Below are 24,263 nucleotides of genomic sequence, written 5' to 3' on the forward strand. Positions count from 1 at the left end.
TTATGTCTTAATTTTATTCAAAAGCTTTTATTTTCAAAGCAATTAAGCTTATTGTTGATTGATATTTACCATCTACTGTTCCTGGAACACAAAAAGAATATGCTTTATACATAATCTTCCATTATTATAGCACATTGCTTGAGAGTAGCTATTTGATATAACAGCATTCAGCTGAGTTTTCAAACCAAAGAACAAAAATTATAGCAATTTTACTTGAAATCCATAAATCCATGCACAGGATTGTGTTCAACAGAATCACTAAATGCTATTTGTTATTCAAAGATGAATGAATCAATAAAAGAACAAAACTGATAAATCATGAGTACTTTAATGCAGAGTGGAGAGAGAAAGTAATAAATCATGCATTCCAAGCACTTGTTTTCCTTATGGCATGTTTGAAAACATAAAACATGCAATGATGAGATGCAGGTCAATATGAATGAACAATACCAAACTGCTCAGAATAGCGTTTCATTTTATACCATAGGTTAAATGAAACACCAAAAGTACTGTTCCATAATTTCTTGAAACAATCAGAGAATCCAACAATACCATGAGTATATTAAACAACAGTCTCGACAGTTATTTCCAAATAAACATCTGAAATGTCATAGAGATGGGAGTGGAATAGGTGAGAAGGCTAATTGCATGCCTGGTTTGCTTCAGTGAGCTCAATATTATTACAGGTATCAATTTATATTAAGAAGGAACTGATACAACTATTTACTTTTTCCAGTGTACTTAGCTGATCCATTAAAAATTATAGACACCTATACTTATAAATGACCCAAAAAAGCAAGAAATTAGCTTTTTATATATAACTTCTGTTAGGTTAATAATATTGAGCTCTGATTGTGTTGTGTGGCCTACTGTCTCTGAAAGGTGAGAATTTTAATTATAATTAATGGGTAATTCACTCTCTTCCAGAGATTTAGTCATCACAAAATTAATCATAAGAACCATACAATTCCTCTGCAATGAATTATGCATGAAAACATTTCTCTCAGGCATCTTTTTGTGGATCTTTGGTGGGAAACACAGCTTGTTAGGCACATTGTTTAAAACATCTATTTGGTTACTGGTGTGGTTATGAATAATCTAGGTTCACATGCAGAGAGGAATAAGGCGTGTCATAGTACCACACTTTACTGCCAAGTAACATGTTTTCACTTATTTTTGGAATTAAAAACAAAACTAAACAAAATAACAAAACCACTTTCTATTTTTCAGCACAAGACAATTTTATGCCTGATATTTTAAATTCCACTCAGAAGCATTAAGAGGTTAAAGAAAACATATTTAGATACAGCAAGGTATCACATACAACTACTTAATAAAATCTTTCATTTAAAGGTTTCTCCTCAAGTCATAGGTCAAAGACTATTGGTACACTGACTGTAAAAGGGAAAAGTCTAGCAATCTGTGATTTTGATCACTGTAGCATTACTGATCAGTGCTTATTGATCACTGAAATCACACTGAGAATCACATTTTCCGTGATATTTCCTCGCTTATGTTTAAAAGGTTTTTTTAATCACAGGTTAGGAAATGGAAAATGGGGGAGGAATGAATGGGTGGGAGACACAAAAATCTATGGGAATGCATGCAACAGAAATATGCAGCATCACTTCACGTAAACCTCTGCTTTCTGCATGCAGTGATGCCTATAAAAACTGAGCCACGTTTTCTAATAGATGAGTTTCACATTAACTCAGTAACAAAAACTGTTAAACCAATTCCATGATTTTGCATGAGTAGGAGACTTGAAAGGACTCAAAGGTTTCCAGCATAGGTTTTCCACGGCCCAATTATGCGAATTAGATCTCTAAGAAGGAAGCGACCCGGGCTCATTCCTTGCTCCGGTTTCTTGTTCTTTTGACGAGGGAGCAGAACAACCCCGTTTTTGGAGGAGGGCCCATCAGCATTGGGGCTTGGTTCTTGTGTGTAATTTTTATCTGGGAAAAACAAAAGAGAAAGATGATAATCTCCAGATATACCAATTTCTGAAAATCTCTGTTAGGTTAATCACATTCCATTAAATACTAAAACACGACAAGGATAAAAATGTAGTTTCTGAGTTTCTATTATTTCAAAACATATTTTTAAGAGAGACAAAGATACGCATTTAAATCATATTCCAATGCTCAGGGTACTAAGAGAACATAAAGATGAACTGAAATTACATTTTAGTGATCATGTTACCTCTAACCTCACTTGTAGTCATAACCCCACACTCCCTTGTTTAGGTTACATGATTATCTAGCATAATTTATGGGCCATTAGTTATGTATCATTTATTTAAGGCAGGAAAGGATGCACCATTATAGGATTCAGAATCCCAGCTAGGGCCAAACATCAAGAAGCACTTGGTCTCTGGGCAAGCCTTATTTATCTTACTAATCAGATTGTTTCTCCCTTTCAACACGAACGGCAAGGCTTAATTTCAAAACAATCATTAGAATTGCGAGTCACAAGTTAACATGCATAAAAGGTCAGGAATGATGAACTACTTTTCTAATTCATTAATTAATTGGTAATAGAATAGAATCAAATGTTGAAAAGCCTGCTTAAAACACTGAGAGACTGTTCTAAAGCTACTCGTTTTGATTTCTTTGATGTAACACTACGGACCACCTTAAATGAGACAAGCTTAAAGTAGATTATGTCTGCAATTTTCTCTAATTCAAGTCTAAATTAGAGAAGACATTTTGTGAATATCTGCTATGCTCAAAGCTAATTGAAAGCAATTATCAAAGTGGCATTTGGTCTGTGACTTTAAGATACATTGTAAGATAATAAATTATTATCATTATGTAATAAAAAGGTCACATCTTGCCTTTGGGCTAGTGACGCTAAGAGTTTTTCAAAAGCAATCGGAGACATTTTCTTTAGAGAACTGTGACTAATATAAGAACCATCGCTTATTAAATATCAGTTGTCACCTGCACAGCACCTGCGTCAGAGATGAGTATTTCTTTCAAAAAGAAACACCACCTTATTAAAAGCTGAAAAATATATCTCTTAAAGAGCATACCTGACATTTTCAAGTTAAAATGAATATCCTTCACTTGTCATTCACTGATAGCAATGAAACATACACACACAAAATGTATGTCACGTGGACAGGATCATTAAAATTGGCACTGGGGCTTTTGGGAAATAGAGATTTACTTCACAGTCTCAAAAGACAGAAATATGTCAAAACCCTGGAAAAATGAACAACTTTATTTAACTCTGTTGGAATCAGGTTATTCTGGGAAGACTCAGTGTTCTCTTAACTGTAAAAATAAATTGCACCTGTAAAAGGCTACTAGGCTAAACCAGCTCCTAACTCTCGGGATATATAATTTTATTTCATTTTTATCTTATGAACTAGGGATTTGATAGCCATATAGTTAAAATGCAAGCATGCACTTATATATGTAGATTCAAAGAGATCTCTGTCAGATTTTCTCTTAATAATTCAGCTTTAGATTACCATATGCTAGTGATTTTAAGCCCCTCTGAATGTTAGCTTTATATAGTATCTAATACCACATCATTCATTCATTTATCCATTTCGCAAAATTGATTGAGTCCCTATACTTCACTTTAGTAACTTAAAAAAAATATACAATTACACATTCTTTGTACCCCCAAAGTTATAGTCAGCCCTGGCCGGTGTTGCTCAGTGGTTAGAACTTCAGCCTGCACACAGAAGGGTCTTGTGCTCGATTCCTGGTCGAGGGCAAGTAGCTGGGTTGTAGGTTTGTCCCCAGCCCCAGTAAGGGTGGGCGTGGGAGGCAACCAATCGATGTGTCTCTCTTACATTGATGTTTTTCTCCTTTCTCTCTCTCTACCCCCTTCCCTTCCAGGTCCTCTTAAAAAAAAAAATCAATAAAAAAAATATCTCTGGGTGAGAATTAACCAAAAAATAAGTAAATAAATAAATAATAAAAATAAAAGAAATTATATTCAGGTAGGAAAGAGAAATTTAACAAGCACATGCAATAATGATACAGGTGTTGAAATAGGAGGCTAAGCAGAAAGGCAATATTTTTTAATGCCTGTTGAAAATAAACATGAATCTTTTTACACAAAAATATCATTTTTAGATAACTTCCTGGGGAAGCAGTTATCACGTATTACTTATATAATGACCTTAGCTTCCAACAGACCATCAGCAGCTGAAGTGAGAAGGTATACATTTCTGGTTCACAGTTGCTGGACTAGCTCCTTGAGAGGGTACCATAGTATTAGGACATGCTGGGAAACAAGATCATTATTATCAATGGAAGAAATATCCCTGTAGTCACTTATATAAGGTTAGCACCAATTTATAGCAAGGCATAGCCAAAATATCACAAATTATTGTGTGTATGATTTTGTTTGCTCTTCGTGTTTTTTAGATATTTGAATTTTGTTTGATTATGGCTATCTTTATATTGGCAATCCTTTTTGGAAAGGAATCACATGTTGTTCTGCCTTCGAAAATAGCGCAGTATCTCATTCAGTGCTCTTGACACAATGGGACACTTAATCCATGCTACTGATGAATAGGGAGTTCTAGTTTCCAGTTTCTAAGCAGGATAATGGCCAGTCCTATTTTTAAAGTTATCTATAACCTGTGTCCTTTGTTGTTGAGTCAGTCCTATGGTCAAAGTATACAACTCTTCCTTTCATCTAACATTATTTCTGTAAAAATTAAATCTCCACCCTTTTTTTTTGGCCTGTTGTTTATGGAAATGAGAAACAATTGGCTATGTTTTCCTCTTAGTCGGGGGAGATAACATGGAGGAAACTAGCATTCGTAAAATAGACATAAATGTCTATTATGTGTCTAGGCTCTTGGCATATGCTATTTCATTGTAAAATTACATGTCTTTTATATTTGGGCAGAAGCAAAAACTACTTCATTAAGAATGAGAGTAATTTCAGTCCAGGTGAACTGTTGCTGTGTCATCACACAAAGTTCAGGTGTAGCCTGCAGAAGCCTGTAGAGACTTAAGTGTAGCATCAGGTTCAGATGGCCCATGGATGGAGGAGAGGGCTGGTTAAGGGGGCCTCACCAGGGCTGGAATAATGACTCAGCTGCCTGTTTTGTATATATTCCACACTCCTGTATTTTTTTGGAGAACCTGCTATCTACTAGAAAAACAACAATGAGTAAGGAGCAGATTCCAAAGACTTTAGAATGTATTAAATTTCAGCAATCTGAAGACGTGGACCAATCATCAGGCTGTCTTTGAGGGCTTCCATCTTTTAAGATTCAGGTAGTTACTTCTTAGTTTTACATCAAACATTTATTGGGCGCCAGCTATGAGCAAGGCATTTTGCACCTTGGTTTTGATTATTGAGCTCGGAAGAGAATCTGAGATTATAAATGAGAGAGAACTTTAAGAAAACATAAGCAATGCTGATGATGGGGCTTCTAGAAGCTGAATGGCTGCATGAAGGTAGAAAAGTATTGCTTGAAAATTCAAGACAAATATTGTGAGTAACGGAATGGTGCCCACATACAAAATCTCCATTTCTACATGTCACCTACTCCCTTGGGAAGCAACAGTGGCAGAAGAGAGGCACTTCAGTCCTTTGACTCTTTCTAATTCCATTTTCTTATTTCAAATTAAGATTGAGCACATCAAAGAATGTGAACATGAAAACATTTGATTTCAGTTTTATAATTAGTCAATATGAAATAAAGATGTACACGGATAAATCAGATCAAGGATTATAAGGCAGCTTCCTTGTTTCTAGTACATCGTCAGGGTTGCATAACTCCCATCTCATGATTGTAATATTAAGAATAATAACAGAAATAAAAAGTAACAAGCTTTGGCCCTTACTGCTGCTTACCATGTTGCTAAGTGCTTTACACATTATTCAGATGCTACCTGTTTCATCCACTTCTTTGAGTTGCCCTCAACAAAAGTCTACTCCCATAAAAGTATCATTATCAAAGAGTGTGGAATTGAAGTATAATTTCATAAAAGAAATTGGAGAGAGGGTTTATGTCTCACATCAGACAGTGTCTATTCCCATTAGACACTTCTGTGGTCTCCAAAGATGTTCTTCAGCCCAACTAAAATCAAGGGAAGAGATTCCCTGACTCATGTTCCAGGCAGGTTTGGCCCAACTCATTGGTATTTTCTTTCCTAGCTCCCTGTTCCCCAGCACTGGGTATTCCCACTACCCTTTATTGTTAAGGGTAGTGTTTCTCTTCCTCAGGTTATCTGAACACCCTGCTCAATGTTCAGCCCCTATACCCACCTAAGGGCTTATCACAGCATTCTGATAAGAGTAAAACAGAGGTGGAGCTGTTCTCTCTTCAAGTAGTTCTCATACCTGCTTCCAAAAGAATAATTTTTCCATTATTTTATTTTTATATTATCTAACTTTATTCTCTTACCAACCCTGGGAGGTAGATATCAACATCCTTAATTTACAATATAGGACAAAAACTTACACAGGTTCTGTAACCTGCATTACACAACTCAAGTTGGTAAGTGCAAGACAAGGCTTTGGTAGCTCACTCAGATTTCCCAAGGCTCCTTGTTTCCCACCTCTGTACCTTTGTGTCCCTCATCGCCCTGGGGAACATTCCCTCTCTTTTCTGCCAATCAAACTTCAATCCCTGTCTGGCTCTGCTCAAACCACACATTATTGTGAAATTTCAAAGCACAGGGATGCAAAGAAGATTTTAAATGCCCTTTGAGAGAAAAGACAGGTCATTTACAGAAACATAAAAATCAGCATGGCATCAGGCTTCTCAAAAACATTAGTGCTAAAAGAGTATGGAGAAACACCTTCAACTCCCAGAGGAAAAGTTAATTTTATCCTAGGCTTCTATACTTAGTCAGGGTATTGATTAAATGCAAGGGTACAATGAAGACATTTTCCATCACAAAAGGATCTAGAAAGTTTACCTTTTACATGCCCTTTAAAACACATTTGAGGGTGTTCTCCAGCAAAACAAATGAGTGAGCTAAGAAAGAGATTCAAAAGACCACAGGATCACACTGACAACACCAAAGGCTGGTGAGGATGTAGAACATGCCTGTACACTGCTGGTAGAAATGCAAAGTGATACACACAGCCAGTCTGGAGGACAGTTTGGGCCAGTGACGATAACATGTGCAATGGTGCAATGTGCTGTGCACTGTGCTACAGAGATTATCTCAGGGTGCAATGGGAGCACAGAGCAATGCCATCGAGACAGAATTAAACCCGAGTTTTAGCAACATCACTCCGGATGCATAGATTAGGAGCTGGGTGCCTTACTAGAGGCAGGAGAGCAGATGGAAGGTTCATGTAACCCAGAAAAGCAGCACAGTGGACTTCAGTTATGGTGATGGCAGAATTGAGAGTTCTCAGGGGGGCATAATCTACGGCATATGGTAACAGTTGATGGGCTGTGTGAAATATTGGAAAAGGGAACAATTCTAGTATGATTTCATGCTTTTAGTGTGTGGTGATAATTTTAACAGAGAGATGAGTATCTGGTGGGGGCAGGAACTGGGAAGCTGGTGAACTCAGTGTTGAGTGACATGCTGAAGGAGCAGTTCAGTGTCTTGGAGGTATCTAGGTCTGGTGTTCAGGAGGCAGAACAAGTGTTGAGACAGATTCAGGTGTGATGACGAGCTTATAATGATACCCACTGAGAAGAGATTCCTGAAGGACAGTAGCAAACCTGACTCTCAGAGGCTAGACTGTGGGATTGAGGAGACACTAACGTTTTGGGGTGAAGCAAGGGAACAATGTCCTATGAAGGAATCTAAGCCCAAGTAGCCAGAGAGGTAGGAGAAAAACTAGAAAGAAGCCCCATAATATAAACACTGCTCATCAGTCTTCAGTGGAGCCTATGCTTCTTCTAAAGATGAGGGTGAAACCATCAAATCACATGTCCCTGCGGAGGCCAGACATGCCTCAATTTCACAATGGTTTGCCAAAAAGTGATTTAGTTACTGAGTTCTTACACTATTACAGGATACTTAAGCAGTTGTTCATGTAATTCGGAGGTTGCCAAGCATTTTCTATAAAGGGCTAAATGGTAAATATTTAGGCTTTGCGGGCTACAGGGTCTCTGTAACCATTCAACTCTGCCACTGTGGCACATAGTACCTATAGACCACATGTAAATGAATGGGTGTGGCTGTGTTCCAGTAAAACGATGTATGGAAACTAAAATTTGAATTTTAACATTCTTATTTTGATTTTTTTCAACCACTTAAAATGTAAAAAAAAAAATTTCTTAACTCTGGTTATACACAAACAGGCAGCTGTTCATATTTGGCCCAAAGGATATAACCTGCTGACCCCTTATGTGATTATAGTCAAATATTGAAAATTGCATCTAGAATTATGAGGCATATGGTGGAAGAAATGAATGTTAATTTAAAATTGCAATTTAATGGGTCAATAGCTAAAAATGGATGAAAGTGCAAGTAATTTCATGTGGCATTTTTTTGGTATGCTGAGTGCGACAATTCAGAATTCATTCTGTGAAAATTCTGAATTAGAATATATGTTAGCTTTCCCAATTTTGATAATGCACCAACTGATCAAATTTGGCTTAAATGCATAATCTCTTTATTGCTTTGCACCAGGGTAGGCTTCATAATATTGTAGTTCTTAGACAGTACCTCAGCGGGTAGCATTTTCCTTTTAAAATATTCTCCCTGTTCCTAGCTACTATTTTTCCCCCCTGCTTCATCTCTTTAGGAGTTCATTATCACTGGACTTATTCAGCTACCTTAAAAATGAATGGGGTTTTTAAGAGCAAAATAAATTCCATAAAATATCTGTGGGGAGAGCTTAATTTAGCAATTATCTGGAACATTAATAGTTACCTAGCTAGATTCTGGAATAAGATTGTCTCCTTCCAATAATGGAAACCATTTTGAATTCATGCATGTAGCTGAGCCATATGACAGTGGGAATAAAGAGCGTGCTAAATTTTTCAGGTCCATAACTGCCAACAAGCAAAGCAATGAAACATAACAATTTTCTAAAATTTCTGTGCCATCTTCTTTATGATTCCAGCCATTATTTTCTGAAACGATAGTAATTTCCAAGTTTAATGTTAGAGTCTTTGATCTAACATCAAATCCAGAGAAATCATTGAGAAGAATTTGCAATAAATCTTTAAAATATGGGTTTGAGAGGTTTACTTGCTGATGAAATTCACAGGAATTTTAAATATGAATGGTAAGGAGAAAAGAGAAACTTTTCCCTAAAAGTAATGGGCTATTTGGCCACATTGAAGGGGAAATATTCATACCTGGATTTGAAACCTTTTTGAAGATATAAATTTGGTTCTTCCTTCCAAAATATTTTATGGTTGTAAGTTTGTTGCCAGGGAAGGTCAACATTAAAAAAAACAAAACAAAAGTTTTTATAATGTCTATGTCTCTGCAGAGAAATTTAACCCACAACTTTAACCCAGCCATTGGTTTTCTTTTAGTAGGGTCTCTCCAAAATATTGAAAGCAAAAATAAAAACAAAATAACACAAAAAAATTCTCATTCTTGATTATAACGAGAGAATATTCACAATATTTATGACTTGTGATTGTACTTTCCTTAATGAATAATATTTCATATATTTTTCCCTTTGTGCGGTTAAGATAATGAACTTGAGACATGAGGCAAGGGTTTGAGTGCCAGCTTGACCACTGGCAAAGTATCTCACATTTTTGAGCATCAGTCTCTATTTACTAAAAGAAGGTAACAATACACCTACTTTATGAGACTAGTGCAAGTACCAAACGAGATTATGCATGTTACTTACTATTTTTAGTGTAATTACATTTAGTCCAGTGGAGAACACATTTTGCTAACCCTTCTCCTATCTGAGACAACAGGTTTTCAGGATTCCTTGGGTGACATTGGGAGATGGCATATTATGGCCATCTGCCTTCTCTCCAAGGAGGCCAGAAGCACCTGGTAGCATTCCAGCCACACGCCGGGTTCCACTTCTACCCAAAGAAAAGAGTAGAAAATAAACCCATGCAGGGCACTTACTAACCTACAGAAAGAATGTTTGTTTGTTTTTAAACTAAGGGAGACCAATAAGCACATACTGACATATTATGAAAAGCAACCCCTTTCACGAGCCAATTGTGAGACTCAGCTATACCCTTGGCTATTTGGAGCATCATAGCACTGATTTTGAAGACATTCTATCAGTGTTAAACTTTGCATGGTAATCCAGTAAACATTTTGACATGCTATCCATAAAAATTTGCCATCCCATGGTGTAGTGATGATTGACTTTCCTAACAATGTGCCCAGGACATTGACTGGGGAGCACAATTCAGTTGAGTTAAATTGGAGTAGAGAGAAAACAGCCTAGATATTATCCAGATTCTCCTCTTCCAAGGAATTGTTCCATCACTTATTCAATTGTGCAAGGCAGCAATCTGGACCGCCCTTGGCACCTTCTCCTTAACTCCCATGACCAATCTATCAATTTTATCCCTCAAATATTTTTTGTATCTCTTGATTTTTTTTTTTTTTTTTGGTCTTTCTACTATTACCACTCTACAGCCCAAACAGGTTGATAAAAATGATAAACCTTCAATTCATTTTAATTTAAGACCATTCCTGCCAGCAAGGGAAATTTAATTCACTTCAACCATCAAATTACTAACTGTACATTATCTTTATTCATTAATCATTCAGTGGAAATACATTTTTAAAATATATTAAAAGGTAACAATGATGGGTTCTAAAACAAAACAACAAAAAAACCAAAAACCAGAGAAGTCTCCTAACTGGTTATTGCCTTTGCCTTCCCTTACAATCCATTCCCCACCAGGAATGATCTTTTCACCATGCAAATCTTATCACACTCCTCTCCAGCTTCAACTCTCTTTAGTTCCATATGCCTCTTAAACTAAAGCTAAAAGTCCTTCCTGTGAGCTTCCAAGGCCCTGCAGCTCTGCTTTCCTTTGAATCACCTGCCACATCCCACATCTCTTGCCCTTCTGGTCCACATCTATCATGTCACCTTTCAGATCCTTGTGCACACCATGCTCCACCCCTTCCATGCTGGTCCCTTTGCAGAGGACAGTTTTCCCTCCCTCTACGCCTAGTTACATGGTCCACATTCCTTGGTTCTCAGTCCTATTTTGAGTTCCTTCGAAAGTCTTCTAGGCCTCTTTTGAGGTGGTCAAATTCCTTTATTATGCCCTGTCACAGTACCACAGTACCATAGTATCACAGTACCACAGTACCATAGTATCACAGTGCCATAGTATCACAGTGCCATAGTTTCACAGTACCATAGTATCACAGTACCACAGTACCATAGTATCACAGTACCACAGTACCATAGTATCACAGTACTATAGTATCACAGTACCACAGTACCATAGTATCACAGTACTATAGTATCACAGTACCACAGTACCATAGTACCACAGTACCATAGTACCACAGTACCATAGTATCACAGTACCACAGTACCACAGTATCACAGTACCATAGTATCACAGTACCATAGTATCACAGTGCCATAGTTTCACAGTACCATAGTATCACAGTACCACAGTATCACAGTACCACAGTATCACAGTACCATAGTATCACAGTGCCATAGTTTCACAGTACCACAGTATCACAGTACCACAGTGCCATAGTACCACAGTGCCATAGTATCACAGTACCATAGTACCACAGTGCCATAGTATCACAGTGCCATAGTATCACAGTGCCATAGTATCACAGTACCATAGTGCCATAGTACCACAGTGCCATAGTATCACAGTGCCATAGTATCACAGTACCATGAACATTTTGTTCACAGAACTTCTGTCATTACTAGAATTTTATATTTGTGTAACTGGGTAATGTATAACTTCACTGAGTTCAGAGAGCAAGTCTTTTTTTGTTTTGTTTCCATTATAACACTTTAGGGCAAAATGTCAGCACCTTTATTAAGAAGGAATTTAATAAATATTTTTTCAAGGAATGAAGAAATGAATCTGACATCCTTGACTTAGCTTGGATTACATAGCTGTGGTCTCTTCTTAATTTTTGTTTATTGATTTAAAAAGCATGTCTAATGATATCTATTTTGTTCACTCCACAGGACTATCATTGGATAAAACAATATGTAAAATTTTTCAAAATTTTTTTCTCCTCAAATGAAACATGTGCAACTATGTTCTGAATATTCAAGGAAATAAAAACAGTAAATTATTAAATTCTATTCAATATATTTTTATTAAGGGTTTTTAATTCAACTTTTTATGTGAAATTGGTAACATCCTGGGAATATCTCTGTGAAAATACTGAACCCTATTCTCTGTTAGTGAATAAGAAGGCTTACTCTTTAAAACTTTCAATGATACAGGTTGTTACTCTTTGAGGAAAAGCTTAGAATATGTTAGCCATATTTTCTCATTTTAACATACAAAATCAGATGAAATGAAGTGTTAGATAAAGTATGACCACAAGGCAAGCGTGGGAGGAAAGTCGGGCTGAGGTCTTGTGATTCTATAGTTTTTATCCCCAGAAGAGAGACTTCTAACTGCTCTGGAAGGAAAGAAATCTTATCTACTATTATCAGTCTGATGGTGCCCAGAGACTAGGAGACTACCCATTCTAGAGGAATAGATCTCATTTTTGAACTAGGTATAAATACTTAAAAAAAAATTGCTCCTAGTGAAAGCTAATGACAAAATTCTGTTAAGTGCATACAATTTTACCACTTTTAGAATGTATAACAGTCCTGGATTCAATCAATATAAATGCATAAAATATTACATACTTGGAATATTTTTCATTTCATTTTGCCCTTTTGTGTTTCTGGACATTGTGTTCAATTTGGGTTAGGAGTTCCTATCAAAGAATATGAAGATGAGAGATACTATTATATTTTAGCTGACATGAGACAAATTTTTCTATATTAAAACTAATGAGTAAATTATTTTAGTTTTCAGAATGGATAAAAGAACAATTTAGGTTGATTTTACAGTATTTAAATAGAATGTATTAAAGAGAACTATAAAAAGGTAAGTCTAATTGCAAACATAACATGTTTGGATTAACTTTTTCAATATAATATGGTACGAAAAATTCTTTAAAATATTTTTGTGCAAAATGCAATCAAATCTAATCAGTTTGGCATTAATTAAGCTCTAATAATGTACTTCAGTATTTCTCCTAAGTAGTGTGATCCGTTTCCCTATCATCCAGGTCGATTTGTGCACATTATGGTGTCATCATAATTTTAAAACATACTGAGAAAATGACAGAGCTGCAAAATTAAAATAAATGATTAATGGTATTTTTTTTCATGTTTTGTACTAATAGGTATTACTGAGCCTTTAAATTAATAGAGCTGTCAAGCTCACGGGTGTTACAGATCCAGCAATGAACCAAAATGGAAATTATATATTCCACAGACACCTAAAGATGACACTTTGGAATATTTTAAATTTTAATTAGTAGGTGCAATTGTTTTGTTCCTTGTAACCAGCACAAATTAATTGGAAATTAGTCACAACCAATCCCTTTTTTAACAATCTGAAGTGAAAGAGATTGGTGCTTTTCACTTCAACATTCTTGTTTGGGGGACAGAAAGCACACATGCAGTAAATTGCATTGTCAATTACAAAAACAACAACTGTTGTGAAATTAGGAAAAATTATGCACAGGTAAACAAAACTAATTAATGCACAAGTAACAGGGGAACACACAAAATAACGCCCAACTAAACACTAAAGTGCCAGTTTAGAAAAAAAATAAAGGCTTTAGAAATGCAAATTTATGCACAGCATTTACCAATAAAGTCTTAGGTAAAAGGATGTTTTTAGTTTATGTTTTATTTAACTGCGTTTGAAGTCTCTCTGCCACTCACACCTTAAAAAATATACCCATCAGAACAGCAGTGTGCTTATTCAAATGTGTCAAGATGGCAAAAGACTGTTAGTTCATTTTCTATTCCTCAAAATATCAAGATTAGACTCATTAAATAACAAATGGTGGTATTTCCTTCTTTAAGACTTATCCTTACCCTATATTTAAATATTAGACAAAATGCAATTTCTACGCACATCAGGAAAATATTCATTATCTACAACTACCTGTTAAGCATTTCCAACTGATAATTTTTTGGTTACTCTTTGTATTTTCATCACTAAAAATACAGATGTTCCTTTGTGGGCTTCCCCCCCCCTCTTTTAAAGTAAGCCATTGGAGCAGCTTAAGATTCCCTGAAAATGGTATGTCTACAAAGGCAGCAAGGGTCAAGTTACAATAGCTGTGTAACTTCTAATTAGAAAATGATATTCGTATCCAATTTTCAAAACAAGACGAACTTTCAAGAAATCAGCTTGGTGCATTCAATATCATTTCATACTGCTTAAAGTTAAAAGATTTAATGAAAGGGTCTTGGGAGATTCAAGAGTTAGGTAAACCTGCAGATAGCTTTCCCTGCCCTGCTATTTACTTTGCATAGTAATTTTCCTAAGCTGTTTTCCCGTCCCTCCCTCCTCATGAAAATGCCAGAGAACTTTGCTTTCAAGGAGTGAAAAATACCTGTAACCTCAGACTCGACTGAATTTTTGCAAAAGTGCTAAAAATGTTGAGCATTTCATAAACAGCTCATATACAGAAGTTTAAATAAATTGGCTAAGATTCTCTCATAGAACAGCTGTAAGGCTGTCTAATTTCTAATCTTTTTCAGTTCCCAGGTCTGCGATCAGTTAAGTGAGGTAGTAGGTATAGGAATGCCCACCTACAATAAAGATCAGCAAATTCCAGCTATTATTCTGCTTCTCAAATTCACCCCATTCTCCCCAGAAATCTTCCCATGTACTGTTTATACTTTGTTTCTGGTAGCTTCTTATCAGAAAACGTAGTTCTATTCACAAGTTTCCTTTAAAATTGTATCACATCTTTAGTAATGAAGAGAGATATAAGCACACAAACTATGAAAAAACAAAAAATAAACACCCGATACCACTGTAGATTCTAACATAATCTTATGTGAAATGTTCATTTAAATGGTATTCCCCAGTAGAAAGGACTTTCATGGTATTCAACTCTACGAGTGGATTGAAAGGGGCATTAAAACAATCTCAGCTGATTTTGCTTCTCAACAGTGTCTCCCATGCGGGGTTTGCTGCGGTTAGATCTGCTAGTTAAGCGCCAATGGGTCTCCCTGGCCTGGCTGCTTGTTTTACACTCCTGCTCCTTTACTCAGTACTGTCATCACAGAAAGCTTCAGAGACATTGTATTTCCACCTCTGAACTTTTTATCCCTAGGAAAACAAGCTTAATGAAGTGATGGCATGTTTGGGAGTAGAAAAACAAGCTGGGGACACTCAAAGTCTTACAACTTTTTGCCTGATGGCCTTGGACATTCATCTAAAGTCACCTCCCCAGTCTAAAAGCCTCCCATATGATCGTGTAACTTATTTGCAAAGTCTTAAAATGCATTTGCTTATAGACAAAGTAATCCAGAAAACAAACTCATGTAGTAATCTGTGTGATTACTGGTCTAGAGAAATGTCTAAAACTTAACTTTATCCTTATAAGTGAGTAGAAAAGCTATGCCTTTTTGGTTAATTATTCTCAAGCGAAAAGGTAAATGTTGTCTCAACTGCTTAAATAGAGGGCACAAGAATGGAAAAAAAAATAGTCATTTCAAAATGTATAAGATTTAAGATTCAAGGTTTAGGGCATTTCTTAGACTTATTTAGTATTTTTGCAAGAGATATGAAAATGGGGACTAATAGTGAAGTCTCCAAGTTGGCAGATAAGACATTATGGCTAATAATAGGCCAACTTGACGGGGACAACTCAGGCAGATCTCAAAATAGTCATACACAATAAAATCTAAGGAGAGTGGTGATGTCTTCAGTTTTAGTTAAAAAGAAGTAAGCACGCTCCACCTTGTCTTTCCCACTGAAGGCAACTACAAATCCTGCAGATGGAGCAGCCACTGGAGGATGCTAACAAGCAACTCATACAGGCAGGCTGGGGAAGGAAACCAGACTGTGAAGCGCCACTGAACCAGTGATGAGTTTCCTGGTTTTTCTCCCCTCTTGTATGCCCCAGCCTGGACTTAAGGGCAGCCTAAAACTTGAAACTGTACACCAGGCACATACAGATAGAGAGTTCTAAGAAAAGCCCAGTCTTTCTGTTTTAAGGGGTAGAAACTTATGGTCCCATAAGTCAGAGAGACTGGAAAAAACCTCTCTTCCTATTTATCCCCCTATCTCTCCCATCATAGTCCCCTGGCAATTCCACAGCAGTGGGTGCCTCCAACTACAATGAAGGAAAGCTCTTCTCTCTCACCAGTGAAATGATGGTCCCAAAAGCATGGGGGAGTACCTGATATATTTTTTTCTGTCTCTATCCCCTTACTAGACTGCACTCAAGGCAGATGCTATATCAGGAAGTACAGGGAAACTAAGGACTTAGATTTCTAGTCAGAAGAGCAATATGGGAACCCTGGGAGGAAAACAAAACAAACAAAAAAACCAACCATACAAAGAAACAAACAAACAAAAACCAACTTCAGGGAGATCCTGGAGTGAAGGGAGGCACAGGAAAGCTATCCCTAAAGCTGGGTCCCTGAGCCCGGAATGCAGAGATTTGACCTTGAGAAGCATACTGACAATTTAGAGAACTGAATTAGGGAGTAGTCCACCACCCAGATTCCAGACAGGCCTATGGGTCTTGTATACGTAGGATAAATCTGAATAAAATTGCAAAGATTTTGAAAACTGAACTGACATCAGAGCCACACTCCCAGGAAGCAGATAAGAATTTGTGATCTGAACCTAACTGGGTCAATTACCTGCTAAAAGAACAATGACAATGACAACAACAACAACAACAAATCAACATTCCCCACAAGAATTAAACAACACCCAGAGTAAACGTGGTATTTAATATATTCAGGATACAATCCCAAATTTCTCAACATGTGCTGATCCAGGAAAATCTCAAGCACTTCTATGGGGAAAGACAGCCCATGAAGCAACCCCGGAGATGATACTAGAGTTGAAATGATCAGACAAGGGCTTTATAGCAGCTATGATAACCATGCTCCAAGAAGCCAAGTCAGACTCTCTTGAAATGCAAGGAGAGACAGAAACTATTGGCTGAGAAATAGAGGATATTGAAAAATGGAACCAATTAAAACTTCTACAGCTGAAAAATACACTGACTAAAAAGATGACTGGATGGGCTCAAAAATTAGGATGTTGATGAGAGAGGAAAAAGTCAATGAACTCGAGTACAGATGAAGATATTATCCAATATGTACAATAGAAAGAACAAAGCAGGAAAATGTTAACAGACTCAGAGGTCTATGAGATAACACACAAAGAATCGAAAACATCGCCCGCCGGTGTGGCTCAGCGGTTAAGCATTGAGCTATGATCCTGAAGATCTCGGTTCGATTCCTGGTCAGGGCACATGCCCCAGTTGCGGGCTCGATCCCCAGCAGGCGGTGCGCAGGAGGCGGCCGATCAATGACTTTCTCATCACTGATGCTTCTATCTCTCTCTCCCTCTCCTTTCCTCTCTCTGAAATCAATAAAAATATATTTAAAAAAAAAGAATCTACAACATCATCAGAATTTTAGGAGGAGAAAGAGCATGGTGCTTAAAAAATAGTTGAAGAAATAATGTCTGAAAACTTCACAATTTGGCAAGACATAAACCAACATATTCATGAAGCTCAGAGAACCTAAAACAGAATAAGCTCAAGGAAATCCATGCCCAGACTCATCAAAACCAAATGACTGAAAACTAAAGACAAAGAAAAAATTCTTGACAGCAGCTTGAGATAAACGATGCATTACATATTGTGGAGCAATGATGAAAGTGACTGTGGATTTCTCATCAGAAACCATATTATGTAAAAGACACTATGAGAGGTATGAAGGGGAATTAAGAATGAATCTTAAAGTGCTTACAATTAAGGAGGAAGAGTTGGAGAAATACATGCATAGCTGAAATACAGGGCCATGCATTGGGCTGCCATTAAGAAAAAACAGCAGAGAGTCACAGGAGTACAAAGGATCAGGCAAATATTTCAGACAGATGGGGAGTTAAAAAGGCTTCATGAGGAAATTGCTGCTAAGCTTGGCATTGAAGGAAGGGATTTTATTTTATTTTTAGTATATATGTATTTATATCCCATCATCTTCCAGAAAGATTTGAAGTAACTTTATATATATATATATATATATATATATATATATGAACAGGATATTATAATTAATCCAGGCAAACTGAATAAAAGAAAAAAAAGTATATCAAAATAAACTATAGGTAAGATTACATGAAAAAATTGGAAATCATTAGTCTTAGAAAATTGCCGGAACAAACTACAGATTTTCTGGTAGGGGGCTTCAAGGCCAGAAGAATTAGTCTATTTCTGAACTACAAAATAGGGAAAGGGTCAGTTCGGCACAGTATTAAGCAGTGTGAGTAGAAAGCCTCTGGAAAGTGGTCTCTATGTACCATGGCAGGTGGATGCCAGCCTTGGTGGAATGATTTCACGCCACGACAAGGATTCTGAGCTTTATTCCGTGTGAAATGAGGAGTCTTTGAATTTTGACTTCAGGGAGTAAGACAATCACTGTTGTGTTATTCAGCAGTAATTCTGGTAGCTGTGTGGCGGATGGCTTTGCCTATACTGGGAAGCAAACAATAATGTATTAAAGAGAAAAATGTCTGTCTTTTGGCCACCTGTATGCCTTTTGTGAAGAAATGTCTATTCAGATCTTCTGATCATCACCGATCATCAGAGAAATGCAAATCAAAACCACAGGGACTTACCACCTCACACCTGTCAGAATGGCTGCCAATAAATCAACAGAGAGTCGGCAAGGTCAAGGAGGACAGGGAACCCTCGGGCACTGTTGGTGCGGATGCAGCCTGGGGCAGCAGCTATGAAAAACAATGTGGAGGCCCCTCAAAAAATTTAAAATGGAACTGCTTTATGACTCAGTGATTCCACTTCTGGAAATATATTTAAAGAAACCAAAAACACTAATTTGAAAGAATATATGCGTTCTCATGTTCACTGGAGCATTATTTACATTAGTCAAGATCTGGAAGCAACACAAGTGCCCATCAATAGAGTAGTGGATAAAAAAGCTGTGGTACATACACACAAACGAATACTACTCAGCCATGAAAAAGAATGAAATCTTACCTTTTGTGACATAATGGATGGACCTATAAGATATTATGCTAAAAAAAAAATCTGACAGAGAAAGACAAATATATGATTTCACTTATATGTGGAATCTAAAAAATAAAACAAAACAAACAAAAAAAGAAACAGACTTATAAATACAAAGAATAGCCTGAGAGTTGACAGAAGGGAGGGGAAATTGGGGGATGGGTGAAAATTGTAAAGGGATTAAGAAGTATAAACTGGTAGTTACAGAATCCTCACAGAGATGTAAATTACAGCATAGGAAATATAGTCAATAATATTGTTGTAACTATGTATGGGGCCAAGTAGGTACTGAAAATAGTGGGGGGATTACTCTGTAAAGTATGATTGTCTAACCACTACACTGTACATCAGAAACTAATGCAGAATAATAGTTCATGTAAACTATAATTAAAATACTAAAAAAAAGTTGCTCCCTTATAATACCTTGCTACAGGAATCAACCAACCTTTCCCTTTTTGACATATCTATACCTCCAAAAAAGAGAAATATAAAAATAAGCTTAAAAACTAAATTATATTATAGAGTCATAATTGATTACTAATATTAGATGCACTAAAGGCCCAAGGAGTGACTGAGTGAGGCAGTAAAGCATCATAATTAAGAGAAAAGGCATTAGAGCTCCTTAGCTTGCTCTACCTTTTACTGAGTAGCCTTGGGCAAGTTGCTAAACTTACCAGGCTTCAGCTTTTATTTAGTTATGCTTTAAAATTTATGATATAGGGATTATAATAACTTTACTGATCTCTTAGGTTTGGTTGTAAGGATTAAATAAATAATAAATATGAATATACAGAACAGAAACTGGTACATGGTAAACAAGAAATACTAGGCATGGTTACCATGGTTTCCTCCAAATATCTCCAGGACATACCAATGTCTTGAAAATTCAGCCTTCATTTAGATAACACTAAATATCTGGGACTGGAAATACTTAAATTTATATATTTTTTTCATTTTCTGTCTTAATGGCCTGAGATTTATTTGTACTTAGCAAATGATTCAAGATTAACTTATACTTTAAGTTTATGATTATTTTAAACACAATAACAACAAAGACATAAATAAAAATTTAATAGGTTCCAGAACACTATTCCTCTTTTTAAAGAGTTTGTATTTTAAAGCTGTTCTGGAAATATTCTCTGTGCAAAAATAAGTGTCAAAATGAAGTTAAACTCGACATAACAGTAGTGTCTTAGGGCAATGGGAAAAAGATCCAGTCTTCGCAGGAGAGGGTGCAAGCAAATACTAAGCAAGTAGCCAAAGTCTGAGTCCAGAAAATGCTAGTGCCAAGAAAGGAACCTGGCATTCAAGTCAGAAAATAACATCTTAGAAAATGGCCCGCACAGTGGAAATGGGTACAGCAGGAGGTGGTGCTCTTAGGGCACGGAATGAAATATCTGTCATTGAAATGCCAGGGATCAAGCATAATGCAGCAAGACAACCAGGCTTGGCAGGGATTGGCTCAGTACCAGGCCAGACCACAGTTGCATGTTGAAGGTATTTAACACCGGAAGCCAAGAGCGGACAAATGGGTTCAGGGTCCCAAGAGGTATTATACTAAGGAAGGTATAAAAAAGGTAAAACACATGTAAATGCTTTCCAGAAGTTGCCTTCACTTCAGCTGTAACTTTGATGAGTCTTCATGTTTTACTTGTAGTCATTTCACCAGTTACCTTATGATCTGTTTGTGACTTCCCATCCTCTATCACACAAAAGAAAGTTTCAGGAATTCTCTCTGTGTTACTTAAAGACGAAGCCCCCAGAGTGATATTGCATTACAACCTGTTTCGCATTACTTTTCATAAGAGTCTCACAAGTAATAACTAATATATGACTATATTTCAAAGTATCAACAGAATGTAGATTATATAGTGTATAAAATGAATATATACAGGGGGGCAAAAGTAGGTTTACAGTTGTTCATATGAAAAATACAATAATCAATCAATAATAATACAAGAACAAACTCTGTTTCATGTATTCACAACTGTAAACCTACTTTTGCCGCATCCTGTAGTTGATAATGCAGAGGGAAATGGCCCACAGAAGTTTAAACATAAAGCTTAAATCTTTTAAGGCTGTGAAAGTATTTCTTCTCCAATGCATTCAAATTCTATGTTTTGAATTTGTAATAAAAAAACCTAACTCAAAATAACTTTGACATGCATTTATATATAAAAAATATGTGAATGAATTGCTAGCCAACCTACATTATGTTCAGTAAAAAGAGATTTAATAAAAAGCATTTATTAAAATTGTTATACTACCTCAAATATATTTGAGAAACCCACAAATTCAAAATGCATTTGGTAGTGGCAGCCTAATGGTGTGCAAAGCAGAGTGCCATGCTCTGAGGATATACAGACAACCAAAATCATGGTGCCTGACTCATGAGTTTATGTCTACCAAGAGCGAGACAGATAAGTTCAAAAGCACTTTTTTAAAATTTATTTTTAGTGAAGTATAGCTGACATACAATACTATATTAGTTTCAGGTGTACAACGTAGTGATTTAACATTTATATACCTTGTGATATGATCACCATAAGTCTAGAAACTGTCACCGTACAATGTTATTGTAATATTTTTGACTATATTCATTCATTGTGCTGTAAATTACATCCTGTGCCTTATTTTACATCCTGTACACTTTGCTTGTTTTTTAGATTCCACATATAAGTGAAATCATATGGTATTTGTCTTTCTCTGTCTGATTTATTTCATTTAGCATAATACTCTCTAGGTCCATCCATGTTGTCATAAATGGCAAGATTTCATTCCTCTTTGTTGCTGAGCAATATTCCATTTTATTGCTGAGTTATATGTATAGATATCCCACATCTTTATCCATCTATCAGTGAACACCTAAGTTTCCATATATTGGCTATTGTAAATTATGATGCAATAAACAGAGGGATGCATACATCTTTTTAAATTAGTGTTTTTGTTTTCTTCAGATAAATATTTAGAAGTGGACCTGTTGGGTTATATGGTAATTCTAGTTTTAGTTGTTTTGAGGAACCTTCATTCATACTGTTTTCCATAGTGGCTACAAAGGGCTCCCCTTTCTCCACATCTTCACCAGGACTTGGTATTTGTTGACTTTTTGATAATAGCCATTTTGACAGTGTGCAGTGATATCTCATTGTGGGTTTGATTTGCATTTCCCTGTTTAGTAATGTTGAGCTTCTTTTCATATCTATTGGCTATCAGTATGTCTTCTGTGGAGAAATGTCTATTCAGGCCCTCTGCCCATTTTTAAATCAGACTGCTTGTTTGATGTTGAGTAGTATGATTTGTTTATATATTTTGATATTAATCCTTTATTGACTATATCATTAGCAAATATCTTCTCTTATTCAGTGGGTTGTCCTTTTATTTTGTTGATGATTTCCTTTACTGTACAAAATCTTTTTAGTTTGATGTAGTAAATTTTTAATTTTTACTTTTGTTGCCCTTGCGCAAGATGACTGCCAAAATAATTGCTAAGACCCATGTGAAAGAGATTACTGTCTATGTTTTTTTCTAGGAGTTTTATGTTTTTACTTATTTATTCATAAACATTTATTAAAAGAAATGAGAAAGGATCTAGTTAATATCATCTTGACACTTCAAACATATTTTCTTTCTTTCTTTTTAGATTGTTGACACTATTACAGATTTTCCCCATACCCCCTTTTGGCCCCCTCCACCCAGCCTGCATTCTCCCAATTGGAGTGACATTGGTTAATAAAATTATATAGGTTTCAGGGTTACAGTTTAAATTGCTGTTTTATCACTGTGGCTTAGGGCATGTGAATCTGTACACAGGCCCCTCAGTAATATCCCTCCCTACTGCACAGTAAGGTTCCCTTGGTTACCACATCTCCCACCCTTCTTTATGTGATCCCTCTCTTATTTTTTTGCAGAAGGTGTTCTATAAGCCCTCAGTGTTTTTTCAGGAAGAACTCCTCCATATGTAGGTGCACATTCAGTGTTTTTGCTGGAGAAGGTGTGTTCAAAATCTTCCTACACCACCAAGTTGAACCCCAATAAGCTAATAATTTCAATGTAACATAGTTCTTTGATAAAGCTATGATGTACCTAGGCTGAACTTTTGAGGTCAAGGATGGGGTGGAAGGGTTCAATGCCACTAAGTACATTCACATTGCTGTACAAACATCACTGCCATCTATTTCCAAAACTTACGTTACTTTGATTTTTTAAAAAGTATTAATTGATGTAAGAATCAAGACCCACTTATCACCTGCCTTTCCATTTTATATATTCCACTTAAAGAAAAATAGAACTTCTGTGCTCTAAAATTATATCTAGAGCAATTCCTGCATAAATTAAAGATCAGCTTATGGATATTTAAATTATAATTTTAACATTCTACCAATTCTTATGTCATATAAGAAAAGCACTGTGTTATTGAATTGAAGCAAAGAACACTTCTTAGTTAAACCATACCAATGCTAAGAATACTAAACGTTTTCTTCAGTTGAAGTCAAATTTAAAGTTCAGAACTCCATGCAGTTCTAGGAAAAGTAGAGTATGCCAGAATGTGAAATAATAATGAGACATAGTCTAGTACACTTCTTGGCCCACTGTAGACTGTAATAAATGTTTTATATGAATAAAGGCATTTACAAGGAGAGAAAATTAAATGTGTTATATAAAATATGTTATATAAAATATGTTATTAATTTAACAATTGTATAGATCACGATAATTAATAGGCAAAATGAATGGCCAATTACTAATTGAAAGCAAGCAACAAATGTATTACAAGTACTTGTGTCAACTAAGCTAAAATTATTCTAAAACATTAATTAGATTTTAATAGATGTAGAGATTTAAAAGCTGTAGCAAAGCAGCAAGTGATTTACCGAAGATCACTCTGGAGGGGTGTTGTCACAAGGATGAACGGGGGCCTTTTCAGGTTGAGGTCCACAGTGGGGAGTAGCCAAGAAGAGTGGGACAGTGGAGCCAGGCCACCTCTGTTTCAATTTCTACTCTGCCACTTATTATATTTGTGGAATCAGGCAAATTATTTAACCTTAATTTATTATTATGCCTCAGTTG

General features: G+C 36.1%; 1 protein-coding gene across 5 annotated transcripts in view; it reads right to left on the reverse strand.

Annotated features, from left to right (window-relative positions):
* Positions 1-312: 312 nt before the first annotated feature.
* Positions 313-24,263, reverse strand: part of DGKB (diacylglycerol kinase beta) — a 527,029-nt gene continuing 503,078 nt past the window's right edge. For all 5 annotated transcript variants that reach the window (XM_081146772.1, XM_081146768.1, XM_081146770.1 and 2 more), the window contains one exon: positions 313-1,955. In XM_081146772.1, the coding sequence (XP_081002898.1) occupies positions 1,848-1,955 (108 nt within the window). In that variant the 3' untranslated portion in view covers positions 313-1,847. The remainder of the gene's footprint in view (positions 1,956-24,263) is intronic.

The sequence above is a fragment of the Miniopterus schreibersii genome, assembly GCF_964146895.1.
Source record: "Miniopterus schreibersii genome assembly, chromosome: 9".
Lineage (NCBI taxonomy): Eukaryota > Metazoa > Chordata > Mammalia > Chiroptera > Miniopteridae > Miniopterus > Miniopterus schreibersii.